The 22,250-nt window shown below is 43.6% G+C and overlaps 1 protein-coding gene across 1 annotated transcript; it reads left to right on the top strand.

The window, feature by feature from the left end:
* The first annotated feature begins 1,275 nt into the window (after positions 1-1,275).
* Positions 1,276-21,120, top strand: SLC26A5 (solute carrier family 26 (anion exchanger), member 5). The gene is made up of 18 exons (XM_010160927.1): positions 1,276-1,487; positions 3,235-3,374; positions 6,514-6,624; positions 7,142-7,323; positions 7,854-8,018; positions 10,417-10,569; positions 10,847-10,929; positions 11,024-11,171; positions 11,762-11,875; positions 12,168-12,245; positions 13,698-13,793; positions 14,561-14,667; positions 15,846-15,915; positions 17,221-17,313; positions 18,211-18,333; positions 19,209-19,421; positions 19,667-19,721; positions 20,783-21,120. Exons 1-18 carry the CDS (start codon positions 1,333-1,335, stop codon positions 20,908-20,910), a joined length of 2,214 nt encoding a protein of 737 aa, XP_010159229.1. The 5' UTR covers positions 1,276-1,332; the 3' UTR covers positions 20,911-21,120.
* Positions 21,121-22,250: the final 1,130 nt, after the last annotated feature.

The raw sequence follows: 22,250 nt of genomic DNA, 5'->3' as shown, positions 1-22,250 counted from the left end.
AGTTTCTCCAGCAGAATGCTGTGGGTAAAGCATCAAAGGCTTTACTGAAGTCTACGTAGGCAACATCCACAGTCTTTCCCTCATCAACTAAGCAGGAGGCTTATGTTGCCATAATGCATCAATTAATTACCAGAAAAGATTTGTTCTATGTGACTAATGACATAAGGGAACATTATGGAATTACAGAACGTTTGAGGCTGGAAGGGACCTCTGGACCAGTTGTGATTAGCTTTGTTTGAGTGTTTAGGTGGCAGTTTGTTTAATTTCTGCATGGTAACCCTTTTCTAGGAAAGTATTGATGTACAGCTAAAAACTAAAAACCTCTGGGTTAGGTCCCTTGGTTGAAGGCAAACACATCCTTAAGTGACTTTCTGGACTGGGGCCCAAGGCCCTTGTTCACAATTGAGGCTGTTTCCTGTTGCACTTATGCTCTGTCATCAAATGTAGTACTAGCCAGTGTCTCTGCGTAACAATATAGCAGTCCTGTCATTCTGCTCATAATTTGGAGTTACGTTTCTTGCCCTGGGTTTCTAGAAGCAGCCAACATGGGCAAAGGAATTAACAAAGTATCTTCCAAACATATTAAGATATTTATGGCACTGAATCAGACAAACATATATTTACAAACCCTCTGGCTAGTTTTAAAATTGTGTGCATCTCCTTACTCCTGTTTTAATGGGAGCAGGACTGAGAATAGCAGGAAGTGGCACATCCAGTGAAGGAATAACTTTCTGAAAGTAGTGAATTGTGCATCCTTGACGTGCTGTCTGGTAAAAAAAGCATCTGAAAGAGAGGGAGGAGAAAGCAGGTGGATGGATGCAGGAAGCCACTAGCTATCTGGAAGAAAGAAGTGGCTTTCCCAGTGTTAAAATTGGAGTTCTGTCTTTTGCAGATGGACGTGACAGTTTGTGAGTAAGCAGGAAGTAACTCAGCAATAAACTTATCTCCCTTTGACACTGACATTTCCTCTAAAATCTGAGGAGGGAAAATCCAGATAAACATGAATAGAAGCTTCCAATTTTGTTTCTGCAATTTTCAAGAGAGTAATTAATGCAAAAAGCTTTCTTTACCTAAGAGAAGCATAAATTAATGGCTTCCATCTAGTAAACATTGTGACTGTGGCTTATTTACTTACTGCTGTTACAGACTGTCTAATTAATGCTTTTAAACTGCATTCAGAGTTCTTCTCTCTAGTTTGTCAAAATACATTCTTTGACAGGAAATGCCAAATCTGAGGTTAAAAAGTAACCAAACTTACTTTGTCTGCAACCATTTTTTTCAGTGTAGACTGTGGAACTGTTCTTCCTTGGCTCCTGCTCCGTGAGATCAATTATGGAACATGCTCGAGAAGATGAAGCATGTGTTGAGCAAACCCCGAGGTATTGTGTGGAGAGACCAATATATAACCAAGAGCTCCTGCAAGGACAGCTGCACAGACGAGAAAGGACACCTCAGACTTTAAGGCAGAAGATTGCACATTGCTGTCGGTAGGTTTTTCTGTCTTATCTTTATTGTATTGGTTAGAAATACTCCAATTCTTCGTTGATTCATGCACAGAGCTGGTAATCTCTTCAAAGAAACCTAAAAGATAAAAGCACTAATTCTACTTTGATTATTCTGCAAGACTGTGATGATGTTGTAGATGAGTTTTTATAGGTGAATATATAACTGTATTACAAAATGTTGGATAAATTAGTTAAATTGCCTTCATTGGAGCGCAGAGGAAAAACATGCAGCTTAAGAATGTGAGGTATTAGTCAAATTATGTGACGTGAATTCATAAGATCCAGAAAAACATCTGTCCTTTTTATGTGGAAATACTTAGGGCCAAATTTGTGCTTCACATGATTCTTTCACAGAACAAAAATGGAGATGTATGACAGCTGTGTAGAAATCTATATTAGTCTAATAAGGACTTATAGAGGCATTCTGTAGCTTTTAACCAACTACCTTGGTATCTAAGCATCATCTTGTTAGACAGGAAATGTTTTTAACGGTGCAGCTCTTCCACTGTGGTACCAGAGAATAGTGAAGAGAAACTTATTCTAGTTAAGTTCTCATTAGCTTTACATTTATCTATGCCTCACTTGCAGAGCTGATTCAGATTCTTGCTAGAACCTTGTTCTGGAAGACAACAAATGATTTCTGCCTGACTACTTGTCTGTAAAATATTCCTGTTCACATGATTTGACATTTGGAGTTTTGTTCTGGTTAATGGAGTGACCATTCTAATGATAGTGGCACCTAATTCCACCTCAAAAAACTTATCTGACCTAAATAAAAAATACATGGATTGAAATCTTCCTGAGCTGTGACTTCTTGTGATTCAGTCTGCTCAAACATGAAGTGTGGATGACTCTAGTTCCTCTCTCACTTGTAGCAATAAGCTGCTTCACTATGCAATGTAGTCGCGTGGGAATTCAGAAATGTTAACAAATCTCTGCCGCTCTCTTGCTGTTACCATACCCAGAAAAGCATTTATATGTGTTATATTTTGATCCAAGGTTAAACTTTCTTACCACAGTACAATCAAAGTATGATGCATGGCAGTACCGGATAGAGGTATTTAGTTCCTGCCTCTGTTAATTTTCATCAGGGTTTCAAAAGGTTGATAACTCTGCTGAGAGACGCAAGGATCGTTGTTGCTGGCTTCAGTGCCTTTTCTTTCTGGGTAAAGAAGGGTTATGTTCTCAAACAGCCTTGAAGTTAGCCTGTCAGTACCTGTGGTAGTAACAAGCCTCAGTAAAATACTATTAAAAAAAAGAAAGGCATAATAATACAAAATGTTATAAACAGAAAAATATAAAGCACACAAATAGCAAATAGAAGTAGGAAAAATAATTGCAGAGTACTTTGAGTGAAAACTGCTGTCAGAAAGCAAGTTATCCTCAGCGGATTGTTACTAGGAAAGATCTTGGCAAAACATGTTGTGCGAGTGCTGCGTTGTGCGTGGACTTGAACAGTTTCACTTCCCACTGATCTCCAGCCTCACAAGACACCGGTTCTCTTCTCCAGTTCCATAAGGTTTGTGAACAGCAACCAACATGTGATAAAGGGCTACATTAACTACAGTCATAGTTTGTGTTTAAGCTTTGTCCAGAAAGTACTGTCATCGGGGTCTGAGCCTGCCTTTAATGGGGCTGTTTCCCTGTATACGGATGAAATACATTTTTTTTTTTGACCCATTTTACCCCCACTAGTGTTTAACTTTTTCTTTCTGCTTTGTATTTTCAGTTGTTCTTCTAAGAAAGCCAAGTCGCGTCTTTACAGTTTCTTACCAATTTTAAAATGGCTCCCCCGTTACCCAGTGAAGGAATATTTATTAGGAGACATTATCTCAGGTATTAGCACTGGGGTTATGCAACTTCCTCAAGGTGAGTGTCTCTCTGGATTTATTTATCCTCCTCTTTGCTGTTATGTGCTTTTACAGTAGAACTTGGCTCTCTGAACAGGTGCTCAGGAGAATGGGGTGTGTATTTCAGGTGTGTGTGTGTAGATCAGACCAGCCCATAGTGATGATTCCCTTAAAACTGCACGACAGTGACATGCAGCAAACTGAAAGCAGCTTACCTCTGGTCAGTGCCAACAGCTCTGGATGACAGAACAATGTTTCACACTTTAAGTGCATGTCTAAACCTTTGCTGAATGCACCCAGTTATTTTCTGATCTCCTCATCCTGAAAGCTGTAACAGATTTCATAGAGGGTAGCAGTATCTAGTAGGCATAATGTTTCAGGAGAGCAGCTGTTGCAAAGTGACCAAACTGAATTCAACCAGAGAAGAACATTTGAGAAATCAGAGATTGATCCCTTCTTAAAGCCACAAGTCACCAGTTTAAGCTGGAACTGTAGCAGTGGGCAATGATTTACATGGTGGAAATAAATCAACAGTATCTCCTATAACAAGACTGCAAATCTGTGGAATTTCTATTAAATTACTTGGAAGTTTTCACCCCAAGTGGATCCTGCACAGCAGGAGCAGGCTGTGTCGAAGACAAAGAGAAAGCCGCTGTTCACTATCATGATCAACTCTTGGTGACTGGACCAGTGGAATCTTTTTTTCAGCCTGACACTTTAATGTCAGCAGTTTCAGAACTGCTGGGGGTTAGAAAGTGACAGCATTTTTACGGCAGTATCATTATGGGATGCCATCACATCTGGGAATGGCAGCTTCACGCCAGCTGCCACAGTCCCAGCAGATTTTCCCAGGAGGTTGTGGAGTAGAGGCAGTTCTAGAATTTGTGCACAGCCCAGTCCAGAGAAGTCCCCATGCTAAAAGTAATGTAATTAAGCATATATAAGTTTACTTGCATTTTGCTTAATTCATGTATCAACCTCACTTGTTCCACTTTAGGCTGAGGCAGGACTGAAGAATTAATCTGTAAATCCACTGGTTTTTAATAGGTGGTAACCCCTCGAAGTAGTGGAATATCTTAACTGTGTCTGTGCAGTTGACTTATTTATTTCTGTAGTTTGCTGGGTTTGTGCGTTTTTTTAAAGGAAGGGTGTTTTTCCTTACACAAATATAAGCATCATATTATCTTAAACCGGTAAGTAGCGTGGTTAACTGTCATGCAAATCTGTGGTATACTAGACACAAACATTCCTGGTTGTATACTGAAACACAGTTTATGTGATGACCAGATAAGGACACTGAAATTTAAGTGGTCAGCAGTGAACTTTATCCTTACTTTTGTGAAAACTAAGCATTATTCTTTCCTTCGGTGACTGCAGATATGCCCTTAAACTGCTCCTAATCTTTCCCTTCCTAAGAAGACAAAAGCTGAACTTTTATTTTTCTGGAGTGGATGTAATTATGGCAACCGTGAGGTCAGAGAAGCCTAGGAGTCATTCCAGGCACAACTACAATGACCAGGGTGTTTAAGCCATGAACTCCTGTCATGTCAACATCTCTTTATTTCCTTGGCGCTGACAGCCTTTAAAAATGCCAGTACAAATGAAAAGGAGAAGGAATAAAAGGGTTTTCAGATCAGGAACTTCACATAGACCCACCCTCCCTGTTTTGAAACCACTTGTTTTCAGTTCTGGTCATTTGCCCTGTTTATCCCCATTTTAAAGACCAGGCTGTTAGAGTACAGGGTGTTCTGCTGATACTCTTAGCCTCTGGGGCAGAGAATATATGTGGGGTGAGTTTCAGAATCACTTAATGAAAAGCACACTGCTGCAAGAGAATAAACGATATCAGTCCAGTTCTGATAGGAATACGAATTCTTGGTTAGGACTCTGACGTTGCATAGGGCATGAGCAAGGCTGTGAGCTATTACATGGTGCAGGAGTGCTTGGATGACACAGAAAATGCCCTTCTGTTTTTGTTCTTTCACGGTAACCTGATGCTTTGTCTCACAGTTTAAAAATAAATTAATAGGGAGAAGTGTTTTGGGGTATCACTAGCTCGCCATGGCAGGTGAACCATTGCTTCCTTTTGTAATTTGCACTGGACTGTTGAGCTTTTCCGTCCTTCCGTGGGCCAGGCTGCCCAAGTGTGGTAAGAGCTCGCAGCTTCCTCAGGTGTCATGAGTCTGCACTTGCAAAGGTGAATTGGAGAACCAAGCCAACGTGCAGCATCTTCTCACGACCCATTTGTTTGGTTCTGGTGTCTAGTTCTCATGCACTCAAGCCGAGTAGAGCTACCGACTTTGCTGCAACTGCTCGGGAACGTTACGCGCCACATCATGTGGGGCACACCGTTTGCTTGTGAGCCTGGTCCCATGATAAGCACACGCTCAGTCATGCCGAGGGGGAGCACCACGGGAAATGTCCCTCCCTGGCATCCCTTAGAGCCGTTCCCCCCGAGCCCCATTGCTGTGCTTGCCAGCCCCAACTACAGATAGGAATGGTGTGGATCGCGCTTCCGCCCTGTGGAACTGGACAGGGCTTGATAACAAAACGGACTTAATTTTCTGGGAGAATACCAGAGCATATAAGCTCCGTGTCCTTACAGATCGTAAATAATGCTTCCCTGCTTATTTTACATTTTGGAGCATGTTTTGCAGAAAAATAAACTGTTACATCATCCCATTCATTCTGGGGAGAAGGGGGAGAGAGGAGGGAAGTGAGTCAGAATACCACGAAGATCATGTCTGATTAGAAAAGGAGAAGAATCAAATGTGTCCCGTTGGTTACAGGGGTTTAGGTGTTTTTAATTACATTCTGTGTCAGATAAAGCCAACAGCAACACGAAGTGTTTGCTGGCTATTAAGAAGTGCTTCCAGCCACAAAGGCAAAACAGTGAGTGCACAGATGTGCACACACCTGCAATGCCTGTAATTAGACACTCCTGGTTTCCTGACCCAAACCACAGTTTTCTAGTCACTGCTCTGCAGTATTATACATATGAAAGAGTATTCCCTGTAAGACTTCTTGTTTTTTAGACCTACAATATGTCACTAGATGTCCTACTAGATGAGTTCAATTTTATTAGGCCTAAATCCTTTTGCTTCAGACGGTTCCTTTCTGTTGTTTGCCTAACATACATTTTTGTGTCTGTTTTCTAGGTTTAGCCTATGCTTTGCTGGCAGCTGTTCCCCCAGTGTTTGGCCTATATTCTTCATTTTATCCTGTGTTTCTATATACTTTTTTTGGAACCTCCAAGCACATATCAATAGGTATATCTGTGTGGATAACTGAAAGTCTGTGTGTGTTCAATAGAGTTGAAAAACATAGAATTAGAGAAATAGAAAGTAGTTGTTTTCCATAAATTCAAATTTAGGTTAATAGCAGAAATACAAATGTGTCAAACATTAGCAGTAGTATTAATTGTTAATTTATCCATCCTGTTTAGGAAGGAAGAGCATCTTCTTTCGGATTAGATCTAGAAATGTGTGCTGTGAACTCCTGAACTGTAATTCCATAGCTGCAGTCAACTGTCTGTGTGGATGAATCTTTAATTTGTGTAATAACAATTGAGATAGAAAAAAATTACGGTGTTTATGTACCGTACAGATGTATGTTCAGCATCTAACTAGCTGTAATGGTGCTAAGTACAGATTGCTAATCAGGTTTGGGGAATAAAAAATACAGTATTTAGATAGAAAACTCTATTATAGTTTAATTCCACATATCTCATAAGAACCATTCCTAAAAAAACAGCTGCCAATCAGTTCCCTCTCCCTCTTATTTCAGGTACCTTTGCAGTGATTAGTATGATGGTTGGCGGTGTTGCTGTGAGACAAGTGCCTGATGAAATGATCGCTGTCGGCTATAATTCTACTAACCTTACAGATTCCCTTGCATATTACCATGCTAGGGATACCAAGAGGGTACAGGTGGCTGTGACTCTCGCCTTTCTTTCAGGAATTATCCAGGTATGTGCTTGCGGTTTCCTGTAAGGGCAAGCTCAGGTGCTGGACTTGCAGGTGCAAGGGGTGCTGGGGTCATGGCAGGTCCTTTGTCAACAGACTGGTGCCTTGGCACTGTGTTGTGTAGAATACAGGCTGCTTCATGGCAGCCACGTAACAGATGTGGGGAGGGATACGTTGGAGGCAAGACATTGGCATCTTGGCTTGACTAGGAAAAATGGGACCTCCCCCCTTTTCATTTGTTCCTGTCCCATCAGAAAAACTCAAACCTTCTGTTCTCTAGTCTGTTCATAAATGCATACACACACACATATGTTTACCCCTATCCCACAATGCACATGCCAGTGGCATGGAAGACACTGTGCAGTGATGGCTGCTTACGGAACTGTGGCTTTAGAGAGACCATATTAAGGTTTGCCTGATCTCACCTCGATGCCCAAGCCAGGAGAGGGGTTGTGTGTCCTGTCTGCTGTATAGTGCTGATGCTCAGGCTACAGTGGGAGTGTCACATGGCTAATATTTATCTTCCTCGTTAGTTGTGTTTAGGTCTCCTTCGATTTGGATTTGTAGCCATCTATCTGACGGAGCCTCTGGTGCGAGGATTTACCACTGCTGCTGCAGTTCATGTCTTTACTTCTCAATTAAAGTATCTCCTTGGCATCAAGACTAAACGATTCAGTGGACCCCTCTCAGTTGTATATGTGAGTAACTACATTTACTAAACAGGCCACTTCTACATTGTCTGGATCTAGTTCTCAAACCATTTCCTTTTTTTTTTTTTAATTATTTTGGCACTAAGTAGAATAATACTTCAGTATTGCAATCTGCGTATGAGGTCTTTAAGTGCCATAGCAATATACGAGCACCTTGGAGTGCAGATTTGGGAGTGACTTGGTAGCTCAGCATGGTCTGAGATGGGCAGTTAGGATTCTGCTAAATGTAGTTTTGTAATATGGACGGATAGTGTTCACAGAAATCTTTTGTACACCCTGGGAAAAAAGCTATCCTCCTAATTAAATACAAGCCTGAAGCCCTAGCTAATATGCTTTGGTGTAAACCAGACATGTTTTGCAAAGCCAGGAAATAGTCTCAGCACCTTGCCCAGACTGTACGTGAATTTCACACACAGTTCCTGATGGGAGCATTCTTCATTTCCTGTTTGTAAGCTGTTTTGCAGTGTGATTGGACACAAAATGCTGTGTCAGCGTAAGTGTACCTGTTCTTTAGAGCAGTGGGAAAAGACTCAGTGTAAAACATTTATCAAAGACCCCTACGCGTTACAACTGATTGTTCAGAGCACGTAGGGATCCAGCGTTTGCCACAGCTCGCAGCCTGATCCTCCACTCGCCTTCTTACACAGTGATGCAAGAGGACAGAAGAATAACTATGCAGTGTAAAACTATGACTTAGTTAGTATGACTTAAAACCAAAAGCTTTTGTTCATTTGAATCTAAAATTGAGTCATGCTCTGAAAAAAGTTAATAGGTCCCATGCAACAAATTATTTGTTTGAAGGGACATTTCTAATTGAAATCACAGCCAAAGCTTTTACGTTTGTGTGAGCGTGATTTTTCTTGCTGTTATGAACAGGCAGAGTTGAAATGCGCCGGAATCTGATTTGCCTAACATTCTAGGAAGCCCCAGGTTGTTACCACAAAATCGATGCTCTGATTTTGCAGACAAGAAATCCTGAGTGGAAGAATAGAGAAGATCTCAGATATCTGTAACAAGTAACAAAACGCAAGCTTTTGAGCAGATTGATGGCTCAGCAGTAATGAAGCTTCAGGATTTCGACTACATGGAGGCTATAGACAATTCTTTGTGGGAATCTTTCTTGTATATTTGTGCAGATACAACAAAACTTGTGGAAAACAGGCTGCACTAATGATTAATTCCTAAGTTTGCTGTTTAGCTCACGAAACCAGAAATACTAACTGCCCAACAAATAGGGAAGGTATACATTTAAAATTGCAGCCTTCCCGTACCTGAAGGGGCTACAAGGAACCTGGAGGGGACTTTTTACAAGGGCCTGTGGTGACAGGACAAGGGGTAACAGGTTTAAATTGAAAGTGGGGAGATTTAGATTAGATATCAGGAAGAAGTTCTTCACAGAGAGGGTGGTGAGGCACTGGAACAGGTTGCCCAGAGAAGCTGTGGATGCCCCATCCCTGGAAGTGTTCAAGGCCAGGCTGGATGAGGCTTTGAGCAACCTGGTCTAGTGGAAGGTGTCCCTGCCCATGGCAGGGGGGTTGGAACTAGATGGTCTTTAAGGTCCCTTCCAACCCCAACCATTCTGTGATTCTATGGAAATGTACTGCCAGCATATCTTGAGTGTATAATATCCTGATACTGCTGTAATTTTCCTTCTGTCTAAAGGAGGGTATGTACATCTCCTTTCAAAGACCTTTCCAGAGGTCGGTTTTTTTAATGCAGTAGAAGGAAGAGTAGTAATTGGTAGAGAATCATTTACCCTCTAGCAACTTGTGTGTTCCAGCAAGCTTTCTTTCCTAACACCCTTTTAATAGTGTGTTCAGGTAAAAGATACTTGGAATAACAGCCCATTCAGCAGTGTTGCAAGATCACTGTTATTTAATCGTATTGCTGTGGTTACCTCAGTGCTTGCATCAACAGCTTTATTGTTTCAGGCTGGTTTATGCAGCTCTAAGTAGATGTGACTTGCCAAAGTCACAAATATTTGAAGGCATTAGAACGGGTTTCCATTTCTTGCTTTCAGGTAGCTGCGACTATGAAATATGTGTGAAAATGCTGAGGATAAGAGATGTGGTTTAGTTCAGACTTTTTCCCCCGTAATAGTTTTTTCGCCATATTTTTGCCCCATTTGAGGAAGACTCATATGGTAAATGATTGCAAGTGCATCTCCCTCCCTCCCTCCCTGAGATACTCTGAACTTCTGTGTTTTGTGGGAACAATGGGGATTCTGGCACGGCACTGATTCACCGGTTCTAAATGCAGAATGAAAAAACAGCTGAAGAGCACTGTATGATTTGCTCTTTTGTGGCAAATTGTCCTAGGAAAATAAATTCCTTTGAGCAAAATAGGATCTTCATGGAGTAATTGTGATGCTTCTGTTGTGTTGCAGAGCATAGCTGCTGTGCTTTCAAAAATAACAACGACCAATGTTGCTGCATTGATTGTTGGATTAACGTGCATCGTTCTGTTGTTGATTGGCAAAGAAATCAATCTCCGGTTTAAGAAGAAGCTCCCAGTTCCTATTCCTATGGAGATCATTGTGGTAAGTTAGTTGGGAAATCCTGTAGCTAAATTATATAACTATCCTAAAGCTGTAGAAACTCCCCATTTTTGGTCACGTCTTACTGAGCTTTAGAGTAACTTCTGTTGAACATAATTCATTTGAGGCTTGATCCACTGGAAGGTTTGGATGCTCATAACGTTAGGGACTAACCCTAACTCTCAAACAATCTGCACAAAATCAGAACTGAGAAATGGAGTGATGAAAGGAACAAAGAAAAGGGATGCTGATGTTTAAAAACGTGTTTGTGGATTTTTAGGTAATTATTGGCACAGGAGTTTCAGCTGGAATGAATCTGAGTGAGTCATACAGAGTCGATGTTGTTGGGAATATTCCTCAAGGGTAGGGATGATATATTCTTATTTAAACTATACCTTTTCCTTGTGGTACGTAGCTTTTATAATAGTAATTTGTAAATATTTACTTTATATCCAAGGTTACATCCACCGACGGTTCCTGACATCCATCTCATCCCAGCAATATTTGTGGATGCAATAGCAATAGCAATAGTTGGATTTTCAATGGCTGTATCAATGGCCAAGATCTTTGCCCTTAAACATGGTTACACCATCGATGGGAATCAGGTAAAAGTATTTGGGTTGCTTTGTTGAAATTTCTCCGTTTCATTGTTGAAGTAGAATGAGATATTGAACAAAAAGAGTTTTTCCTTCATAGTGGAATCAGGTCAGGTTTTTGTCAGCCTACACATTTACATGCCAGGAATAAGGACATGGGCCAAGGCTGCTCTTTGTTCCAGTGGTACTAAACAGGCAGTTTAGGGCAGGAAGCAAAGAACAGTGTTTCTGTGAGAAAACTTTTTCCATGTATATTCAGAGTTAAAATTCAAGTTATTGCCAAGTTGAAGAATCCTTAAAACAAACAATGCTGTCATTCATTTTAGTTTTCAGTCTGACTCGTTACTGTAACATTTAAGAATGGGAAATAATTCCAGCACTTCATCAGATACTTTATTTAACAGATGATTTAATGTGCATCAACTTGTGCATGTGTGAGAACCACAAGTATAAGCTACAGTAAGGTTGCTCACTCCCTGCCATAAGGTTGCTAGAAAGCACTGTAAATAAGATGTGGTTATTAATATGTGTGGATAGCTCCAGCTTTGTACACTTGCAGGGTATAACTGCCTTTTGTCTTGCTCTGTTGTTTAACACAGGAACTAATTGCCTTGGGCATATGCAACTCTCTGGGGTCATTTTTCGAAAGCTTTCCAATTACTTGCTCAATGTCTCGGAGTCTTGTTCAGGAAAGCACTGGTGGGAAAACTCAGGTATGTAACCCCAGGTTTTAAGTCAAAGTTTGCTTTTTGGAGCTTCAAAGGTGAAGTCAGAAGCTTCACTAGATGGCCAGATTTCTTTCCCTGGGCCAGAAGGAATAACTGGAGTTTCCCATGTTTCAAAACCAGGTTGGACCAGAAAAAAAGAAAGCTGCACGACAGCCTACATGGGTCCACTGAGTGGGAGGGTTCAAAAGTCACCTTGTGGAAGGCACGAGAGGGGTTGGCTAGCAGTAATACCACTTCTGGAGGCACTTACAAATCATTACTGCCTTCTTTTGTTCAGATTGCAGGTGCTCTCTCTTCAATTATGGTTCTGTTGGTGATTGTGGCTATTGGATACCTCTTTGAACCGCTTCCACAGGTAAGGAAGTTTTGCCTGTTAGGCATCACGTTGTCAGTGAGCAGAGGCCAGTGACTATTGCTTAAAATAGAGATGGCAGGGCGATGAGTAAACAACACAGTTAGGCCTTGATCTCGGAACCTTTACATTTTCTATGCACTTTTGCTGGAAGTTAGACTAGAAATTAATAATATTTTGAAGGATCCAGCATGCTTTTTGTTGTTGTTTTGAACATTGGATGTTCTGGACTTTGTCTTCAGAACATAAAAATGATACCTTCCAACAATTCACCTTTAGAATCATTTAGGTTGGAAAAGACCTTTAAGATCGTCAAGTCCAACCATTAACGTAACACTGCCAGACACACCACTAAACTGTGTCCCTCAGCACCACGTCTACACGTCTCTTAAATACCTATAAGGACTCAACCACCGCCCTGGGCAGCCTGTTCCAGTGCTTGACAACCCTTTCAGTGAAGAAATTTTTCCTAATATCCAATCTAAACCTCCCCTGGCACAACTTGAGGCCATTTCCTCTTGTCCTGTCATGTCATGTGGGAGAAGGGACCAACCCCCACCTCTCTGCGCCCTCCTTTCAGGTAGCTGTAGACAGCAATAAGGTCTCCCCTGAGCCTCTTCTTCTCCAGGATAAACACTGCAGTTCCCTCAGCTTCTCCTCACAGTATTGTGCTCCAGACCCTTCCCCAGCTCTGTTGCCCTTCTCGGAACACGCTCCAGCCCCTCAGTGTCTTTCTTGTCGTGAGGGACCCAAAACTGAACACGGGGTTCGAGGTGCAGCCTCACCAGTGCCCAGTACAGGGGGACAATCCCTGCCCTAGTCCTGCTGGCCATATTTAATTGCAGCACAGGAATTCTGGGAAGGGGTTAGAAAGTTAAAAAAGTAATAACTCAGCTGGGGAAGGGTTGGGGCTGAACGGTGGCTCAGTAAATGAGTTGGTTTTGCTGCGGTTTTACTTATTTGTATAAAATTATATTTACATGAATAAATGTATTCTGAATTTTAAAAATAAGTCAGTTTCTGGTGACATGCCTGGGATGATATGCAATTCCTGATCCTTTTTATAGGAGATGCACCTCAGGTTACACTTCCATAACCATTGCAGGAATTGTTGTAGTATATAGCAGAGAAACTTGAATGTGAGATTATGGTCTAGCTGCTTCAGGCGCTACCGTCACTGTAATTGCAGCAGCATGGAGCTCAGGAATGTGTGATTGCTCTTGCCAGGAGAGAGTAAATCGAACTGTACTGACTGGCTTGCCATTTCTGCAGCTGCAGTAAAGGCGTATCTCCACTCAGCTGCTTGAAAAGTTGTGGGGTTTTAAACGGATCATCTGTTCAGCAGACTTCTATTAGTTGTACGAAGCAGGGAATGCAGGTATTCGATGCTTTGACGTTCTTATTTGGCATTGGGTTTATTTTGCTTCTGAAAATTGCTTTTGTGTAATGTTCTAGACAGTGCTAGCTGCCATTGTCATGGTGAACCTGAAAGGAATGTTTAAACAGTTCGGAGATGTCGCGCACTTCTGGAGAACCAGTAAGATTGAGCTGGTGAGTAATGCACAGCTCAGTGCCTATGTTTTGCTATATTAAATGTCTTGCTCCTCTTCTTCCTAACCCCAAGCAAGGTAGAAAACTATCAAGGAGTTACAAATGGGTGTGGCATTGCAGACGAACATGAGATACGGAGCTGTAAGTCCCTTAGGAGAGTGATCAGTTGCAGACAAGAATGGTTTTGTTGTTGTTCAACCACCCTTAGGTCAGAAGTAGTTGGGTTACGATAAAAGCAAAGCTTTGGCAGTGTTGCTATAGGAACCGCACCGAAGGCTGTGCGGATGTCCGAGAAGAACGTGAAAAACAAGAGTGACAAAGAAAACTGCTTGAAGGTACTTGCCATCTTTTAAGACAAACCAAAAACCTGGCTGGAGTGGACCAGAAGTAAGAGTGTGTCGAAGGGAACGTTTTGCTGGCATTTTTCTCCTGGATTATTTGGCTGATGGAAGAAAGAGAGAGCTACTTGCAGGCCTCAAACATTTTTTTATCCTAATGCATTTGGAGTCTGATGGTGACACAGGAGTCCTTGGAGAACAGGACTTTAATGAATATATGACGGGTTGTCTGATGTTCTGTTAGTGCACCCTGAGCTTTTATGCCCTTCTGAAAGGTTAAGGCGATCACTTTCCGCTGTCGTGATTGATCACGTTATAGCCTATTCCTGAACAGAAGTGATAATGTCGGTTTTGAGGTTGAATTATGCTCTTGTTTTTGTTGTTAACAGAAAAGGATGCATAATAATTCAGACCTTTCTTTTGTTTTAGGCCATCTGGGTGGTAGCTTTTGTGGCTTCTCTTTTCCTAGGACTGGACTATGGTTTGCTTACTGCAGTCACATTTGCAATGATAACTGTTATTTACAGAACACAAAGGTCAGATTTTTTTCTCTATCAAAATTAGTGTTTGCTGATCTTCTGTGTGGTTTTGTTTGTTTCAGGGGTGCAAATAAGCAGAAGACCTTTCCATCCTCTTCAACTGCATGCAGCATAGAATCCGCTTCATAGTATAGGTCATGCCCTGTGGCTCTGAGCCAGGGTTCACATTTTCCTGAGAACAAAATTTCTAGAGGTCATGAACTTGCCATTTCAGTAATAAACAAAAGATCTTCGATTTCTTAGATTGGTTAATCTTCTTGTTTATTTTTTGAATGCCTAGAGTTTAGAACTTCAAATCTGCTCGATGCCGGTTTCAGTAAACGATTACATGTCGTGTGCAGTGGTTGTCACAGTCAAGCAGGAGTTATGTCAGGTTATCACTAGATGAATGTTCAGGTATTTTATAGGGAAGGTCTGATGGATCAAAAAATTTCGCCTGCCCTTCTGCTTTTCCAAATCACTTCTCCTTCTCCACTCACAGTGACAAAGCTTTTACTGTGAAGCTTTCCAGGTCTACAGCGAAATGATTTCTTGCACGTGTGGATAGGCCTGTCGTGTGAGGCTTCTAGGCTTAAGATCTGGGACATCTAGGTGGAAAATGTATAAAAGTCTTGGTTTCAGTCTGCACTGGAATGAAACCAAATTCTGAGATACCCGCTCTGCATAAATAAGAGCATTTTTCTGCCATTTCGATAGGGTTTTGTTCTTGCAAAGAGAACAGTAACGTACTTTGCTGTCACACTGCTTGGGAGTAGGGAATATTCATCTGCTCAGGCGTTGTCCTGTGAGTAGGGTGGCTCTTTGAAATTGCAGCATGTTTTCTACCAGCACGAGTTTCCGTATTTGCAAGATTGTCAATGGCGTTGCACCAGTTCGTGCTGAAGAGAGTTCGCCCTCTACCTTTCCGTGCTTCGGCCCACACTTTTCCCAAAGAGGCACCGTTACAGTGCTGAGTTTATAACTTGGTTTTGCAGTGACAGAAGCAAACTTGTCGAGTCACCAAATGGCCCCTTTACTGTGTTTCTGCCACTGACTGCCCGCTGCATTTGGGCACGTTTCAATGAGCCTGTACCGGGTGGGCACTGCAGGATAACCACATTGCAATCCGTACTGAACACTCACTTTTCCACTTTACAAGTGATAATACTAAAACGTTTGCTTCCATTTCTCTCTAGCCCTCAGTACAGAATCCTTGGTCAGATTCCTGACACTGACATCTACTGTGATGTGGAAGAGTACGAAGAGGTAGGAGTGTCTTATTCTGCACCACGGGGTTTTGTGTAGTGGAGCAAAGCCGACCGTGGCGACTTGCTGCCTAGCCCTGTCGTACTGCCGGCATTGTGCTCTCTGCTCTGCGTTCCCCTGTGTGGAAGGGCAAGGGAATAAGTTTGATTTTAGTAGTAAATGCATTTTTGTTCAAAATGCTAGCTTCTTGTGCTGCGGGTACGTTTGGCCAGGAGGTGATCACAAGCAACCTTTATAGTAGTGGCATTGTACTCGCTCGTACAGAACGGTACGGTTTGTAGGAAGGCCGCCGCGAAGCCTGCCGTGTACGCGATACCCCCGATTACCGGCTTGGCGTGCACTGAGCTTCTGGCAAATGCCGTTTTCTTCAACCAAAACCTGGAGAAAGCAGTACGTTTTGTCAGCATAATGGACATAAACATGCTGTATTCGTTCACAAAGCAACGACAGTTTTCTGCGCTCTCTGGCGTGTTCTCAGAGAAGCTGCTGTGAAGGCCACATCCCCCTTTCCTGAGGAACCACTTGGAAAAACCTGTGTGAAAAGATGACGCTGTAATCTGAAAGCATCCTCTCACCAGCGGTGCTGCTTTGAGTACCGCACAAAGCACAAGAGCCTGGGGGCATGTTCAGAGCTGCCTGCAAAGAAGCGGAGGCTCTGGTTTTGTTAGGCTGAATGCAGTTAGCATTTCCTCCTCCCCTGTAAGGAGGAGGTTGGCAGCGTATGGCAGGTTGGATCTCTCCTGCTGGCCAGGTCATTTGCATGGAAAATGTCAGAGTGCAGCCTGTTTAGAGGTGACCTCATTTAAAGCAGAGGGAAGAGTGATACTGAGACCTGTCTGAAGGCCTGTTTAAACCCAGAGATTTTAAAGGCGCTTTTTTTTTTTTGGTACTTGAGGAGACAAAAAAGAAGGAGAAAGGGAGAAGTAAGTCATTAGGGAGGCTAAAAGGAAGGATTCCTAGATCAGCATGATTGCCTCGTGGTAATAGCAGCTGCAGATAACAACATCAGAGAATTACAGATATTTAATTCCTTCTTAGGGCTGTACGTTTCTGTGTTATAAAGGAGGAGAAACGCTAAATGGCATCGATAGTGTGCAGTAGTTCACTGGGAAAGGGGGAGGTTCTGATTTTCTGATTCGCTTTGCTCACGGCAGTGCCACCCTTCTTCATTTGACACATGCTGGTAGCCGTTCCGGTTGGCTGTTGGGCTGCTGCAAGTTCGTGTGTGTTGTGATCACACAGCTGCTTTTCTTCGAGTGCAGGAAATGCTGACCTGTGCACATCCAATATTTTTTTTTTCCTTAGGTTAAAGAATATCCTGGAATAAAAATATTTCAAGCCAATACATCACTTTATTTTGCCAATAGTGAGTCATATATGAGTGCACTGAAGAAAAAGGTGAGTAAGGCAAACTCTGATATTCAAACAGTCTTCTGAAAGGTGCTCATCTTTCAGCTCCTTCAGTGTAGCCCCTAGCACCGTGTTTCTCAGCCAGTGGCCCCTGGTGATCAGTAAAATACGAGAAGGTGACCCCCCAGCCAACTGCACAGATCATGGTGGGAGGGAATAAAAGGACAAAGCGTAGCTTAGTGCTGACTGCTTGGCACAGGAAAGTCTGGTGGCTGCAGAGCACAGATTGGTCCAACACTTTCTTTTTCTTTTCCAAAGGAAATAAGTAGTTGCTGAACTGAAAACAAAAAGTCTGGGAGTAAAAGCTTCCTTCTTGGGTGACAAACTTTACCGGAGTGTAAAACTGTGGGACACTGTGGGCATTTAATGCCTCTCATGAGCAACAAATTACCTGCACAGAGAGTACGCCTCACGGCCTGTCTAACCAGCGTTGGGCTGGGCAGGAAGGGCTTCAGCAGAACCAGCTGAGGGCAGAACTGCCTGGCCCCGGTAGCACTTGCACCCTTACCAGCTTCGGAGCAGCTTTTCTGTAGCTGCCACGCCGAGTCTTACACGAAGCGGGTGGGTGGTACTTACCATCATTAGCGACTGATGTCCAAGCGCGCTTCTGCGCCCTTTGCTCTCTGCTCTCGAATCAGCGTTGGGGTGAGACACGGCACTCCCCGATTTCAAGAATGTGACGCACCTCCTCCTCGTCCTGTTAACGCAGCACTTGCCGAGATTATTCCTTCTGAGTTCGTACTGTTCTCACCCTCCCCAAGGGAAGCTGAACAATGCAGGCTTGTGTGTTAAATTTCTGACAGCGATGCATTCCGTGCTGATTGGTAGTGCAGTGTCATCCTAACAAGCTGAGTCTCCTCTGATGGTGCTTTCTTTCCCTGACAGACTGGAGTGGACCCTTGTGCCATATTAGCAGCAAGGAGAAAAGCCCAGAAGAGGCATGCCAGGGAAATAAAGGCGGCAAACGAACTCCGAAAGAAAGCTGTGTTGAAACTGGTGAATTCTTCGGTAAATATTTACCTCTGCTCGGTCAGCCAACAGGCTGCTTTCTGCTGTTGCCGTTCTTGTTTGTACAAGGTGCAGAGTGCCACTCGGGTGGGAAAGCCTTGGGAGCAAGCGCGGTGCAGTGTGGGAAGAGCGTAAGGGTCATGGCTACATTGGATAATTGTGTTGAGCCTTAATTACATGCAGGTAGCACAAAGCAGAGCAGAGCCTTTCCATACTGTCATACTGTCTCAGCAGAGAGGTCAGCAGAAATCAGAGGGACCCTACTTCTGCCCCTCCCCACACACTTGGAAGAATCATGCAGAAATAGGATATAATAGGATATAATAAAATATAAACAGCCCCCCTAATAAAAAGGTGCCATCAGCACTGCTGCGGCTGGTGTGGTGAAGTGGGACGAGTACGGTGAGAAAGGGTTGTTTGAGATGTGCCTGTGCTTTTGTGGGTGTTTACATTCCCCCTCCCATGGTGGGAGCTGGCGTGTGCTTTTTGCCATGGGAGACCAACCAAGTGCCTGACTTAAGAGCCCAATTGCCGTTGCCTCTTCTGAGCATACAGGCCTTGGCAGGATCAGCAGGGATAAGGCAAGGAAACGGAGTAAAAAACCATATGAACAGGGGTCAGGGTTTGGAGGAAATGGGTAATTCACTCCTAAGGGCACAGCTTTAAGCATGTGACTGTAGAAAGGCTGGGCGAGAGAGAATGATCCTTGAGACACGCAAGATGTGGAAGTACGTGTGTACGTGAGGCCCGTTTCTGTAACAGTTAGGAGCTGCGCACCTTTCGGAGGCTGAACGGAGAGATGAGTATGGGGAGGAAGGGCATCTACGCTGAAGAAGCAGTGGCTGTCATTGAGCTTTGTTTATCTTCTCTCCCAGACTAACGACTTGGAAGCAAGTGTAAAACATGAGATAGCGAATGATGAGTTGCCCGTGAACGGAAAATTTGCATCTGCAGAGGCTGGTGCACAAGACGCGTCTCCTGACGAGCATGAACATTTCGTGGACCCCAAACTAAGCATCCACTCTTTAATTCTGGATTTCACCCCAGTGAACTTTGTGGATTCAGTTGGAGCCAAAACATTAAAATCGGTAAGCAGAGCATTTTTTTTCCCCACAAAAGCCCATAGAAGACTTGAGATACCCAACAGGGAACCTGTCAGCATGGGACATAAATGCCAGCTCAATCCCCCGTCTCACCTAATCACGGGTTTAATTCTGTAGCTCTCTAAGTTTTAGCTGAATACAGGGGAATGTGGACGGTGCAGCTTTCACAGTAACGGGCTTGTGTGTACAATGAGGTACCTGTGTTTAACTTCTCTTCCACTCTCTCACAGATTATAAAAGAATACAGAGAAGTTGGTGTTGGCGTCTGTATTGCCAGCTGTAGTGGTGAGTTTTGGGGGGGTTGGGAGCTTTACAGGAGAGACTGTTTTATCTCTTTCTTTGGCCCTGAATTTCCTGCTGCCAGGTGCCTCAGTAGTACAGAATCACAGAACAGTTTGGGTTGGAAAGGACCTTAAAGACCATCTAGTTCCAACCCCCCTGCCATGGGCAGGGACACCTTCCACTAGACCAGGTTGCTCAGGTGGACCAGGTAGTGTATCGGCACTCACATCGCATAAAATTGGATTGAAATTGGATTTGAGGAAAAGCAAGCCCATACCTATTAGTGCCTTCACTTCAACAAAAGTAGAGCACGGATGTAATGGGTTCCATGAGGACTAGATCCTGCTTCTATTTATTTCAGTGGGATAATTGTAACTGCCACGCTGAACTATGTATCTGGAGATTGTTGTAATAATGTAGGAAGGAGAAAAGCCGACAACGTTCCAAGTTTCTGATGTTTGGAATTGTAGCATCTTCTGCCAAGAATATGCCTCTGTGTATGTCCGGGTGAGAGAACTACCCGTTTGGAGTAGGAGTAGTGATCCACCTGGCCATGTTAAATGCCTTAAGTAATAACAAGAGGAGGCCACAAAGATGCTCCGAGGGCTGGAGCACCTCTGCTATGGGGACAGGCTGAGAGAGTTGGGCTTGTTCAGCCTGGAGAAGAGAAGGCTCCGGGGAGACCTTATAGCACCTTCCAGTACCTGAAGGGGCTGCAAGGAAGCTGGGGGGGACTTTTTACAAGAGCCTGTAGTGACAGGACAAGGGGTAATGGGCTTAAATTGCAAGTGGGGCGGTTTAGGTTAGATATCAGGAAGAAGTTCTTCACAGAGAGGGTGGTGAGGCACTGGAACAGGTTGCCCAGAGAAGCTGTGGATGCCCCATCCCTGGCTGTCTTCAAGGCCAGGCTGGATGAGGCTTTGAGCAACCTGGTCTAGTGGAAGGTGTCCCTGCCCATGGCAGGGGGGGTGGAATTAGATGATCTTTAAGGTCCCTTCCAACCCAAACCATTCTGTGATCTTCTTCCCGAGATGTGGTTGTCTCACGTTTGGTTTGTTTTGCAGGCCCCGTAATGAGCGAGCTGACGAGGCTGAGGTTTTTCGATAACACTGTGACGAGAGGGTCGCTGTTCCACAGCATTCATGATGCTGTCCTTGCTTGCCAAGTGAAACAGGTCTGCTTCACAGACTGACTGACCCCTGAGGGGGGCGTCCAGCAGAACGGGAGCCGGATTTGTGCTGGTGGAGACTGACTATTGAATTTGCACAGGTTAAGGAGTGCCTGAGGCTGTTTTTGTACCCACGGGTGTAGGGTGGTGCCTGTTTTCTGTAGGAATAGTGCATAGGAATTGGAGACCTTCATGCCCTTGAATTTTTTCCTTCAGTCAGGGTACAGCCTTCCAACAACGTACAAGCACAAAATTATGCTCGACAAGAGAATTCACTACAATCAGAATCGGACAGACGAGGCGACATTCCTGTTCCTGTTGAGGAAACGGGCACTTTAACTCACCCCAAGGTGGGATGGTGCAGGAAATCACTGTTCTGCAATTGCAATGCACTGTACCAGTGTCTTTAGAGAACTTTCTTAGACGATTTTAAAGCCTGATGTCAACGTCTGCACACAGCAGATTCGTAAGAACTGTAGCAGTCTGCCGGCTGCACTAAGGTGCTCACACTGGGGGTGTTTAGCTGCTGCTCTCGTTAAACCTGGGTGGTGCCGTTGGTTGGTTCTAAATACTGAACCTGTCTCAACTACCCGCAACTCTGTTGCCTGAACATCTTCCCTCTCAGTGAGCTTTGAATTAGAAACTCACTGTTTAATTACTTCATTATCAATATGGTACTTTTACTGCCAAAACCTAGTTCTGCTTTCCAGAAAAGAATACAGTCGATTTGAAGCTAAAACTGTTAGCTTCAAAGTTTGAAGACACAACTGGTTCAAGGCAGGAGTAAAGCCTATGAAATTGAATTAGGAACTGATGCCCTGTATGGAGTCTCCTGAGATGGAATAAAAACATGGACAAGGTCTAAAGCCTCAATGGTCCAAAGAGAAGGAGAAACACTTTTCTGTTGCCCGAGATACCTTCCTACCAGCAGTGCTGCTTCTGCCTCAGCTTTGAAGTGCTTTGAGAAACAGATTTCAGTAGAACTCACAAATGTTAGGTGTTTGGGTTTTTTTAAAAAGAAAGAGTAGTGTGGGCTTTTTTCCTATTGTCTTCACAGCCTGGCAGCTGTGGTGCTGCTTACCTTCAGGCATGAGCCGAAAAGCATGGAAGTGTAACTCAGGCTTTTAAAAGAAGGAAGTCTTCAGTGCCTGCATTCCCCCCACAGCGGTCGCTGCGGATCTGAGCAGAGGTAGGAGCCGGGAGGGGTTTCGCTGCAGGTTGTTTCGGCAGCGGAGCAGCGGTGACGTTTCATTTAGCGCCCTCAGATCAAGGGCCCTGTGCAGGGGGGAACTGAAACGACTTCCTCCTGGGGTCGCAGACCTTACTGCTTCTGTTGTGCGTCAGGCTCTGCTGCGGCTGGGGCT

The sequence above is a fragment of the Eurypyga helias genome, unplaced genomic scaffold (genome assembly GCF_000690775.1).
Source record: "Eurypyga helias isolate BGI_N326 unplaced genomic scaffold, ASM69077v1 scaffold46341, whole genome shotgun sequence".
In the NCBI taxonomy this organism is placed as follows: domain Eukaryota; kingdom Metazoa; phylum Chordata; class Aves; order Eurypygiformes; family Eurypygidae; genus Eurypyga; species Eurypyga helias.
Note: the sequence above shows the minus strand (reverse complement) of the source record. Positions and strands in the feature narration are given on the sequence as shown.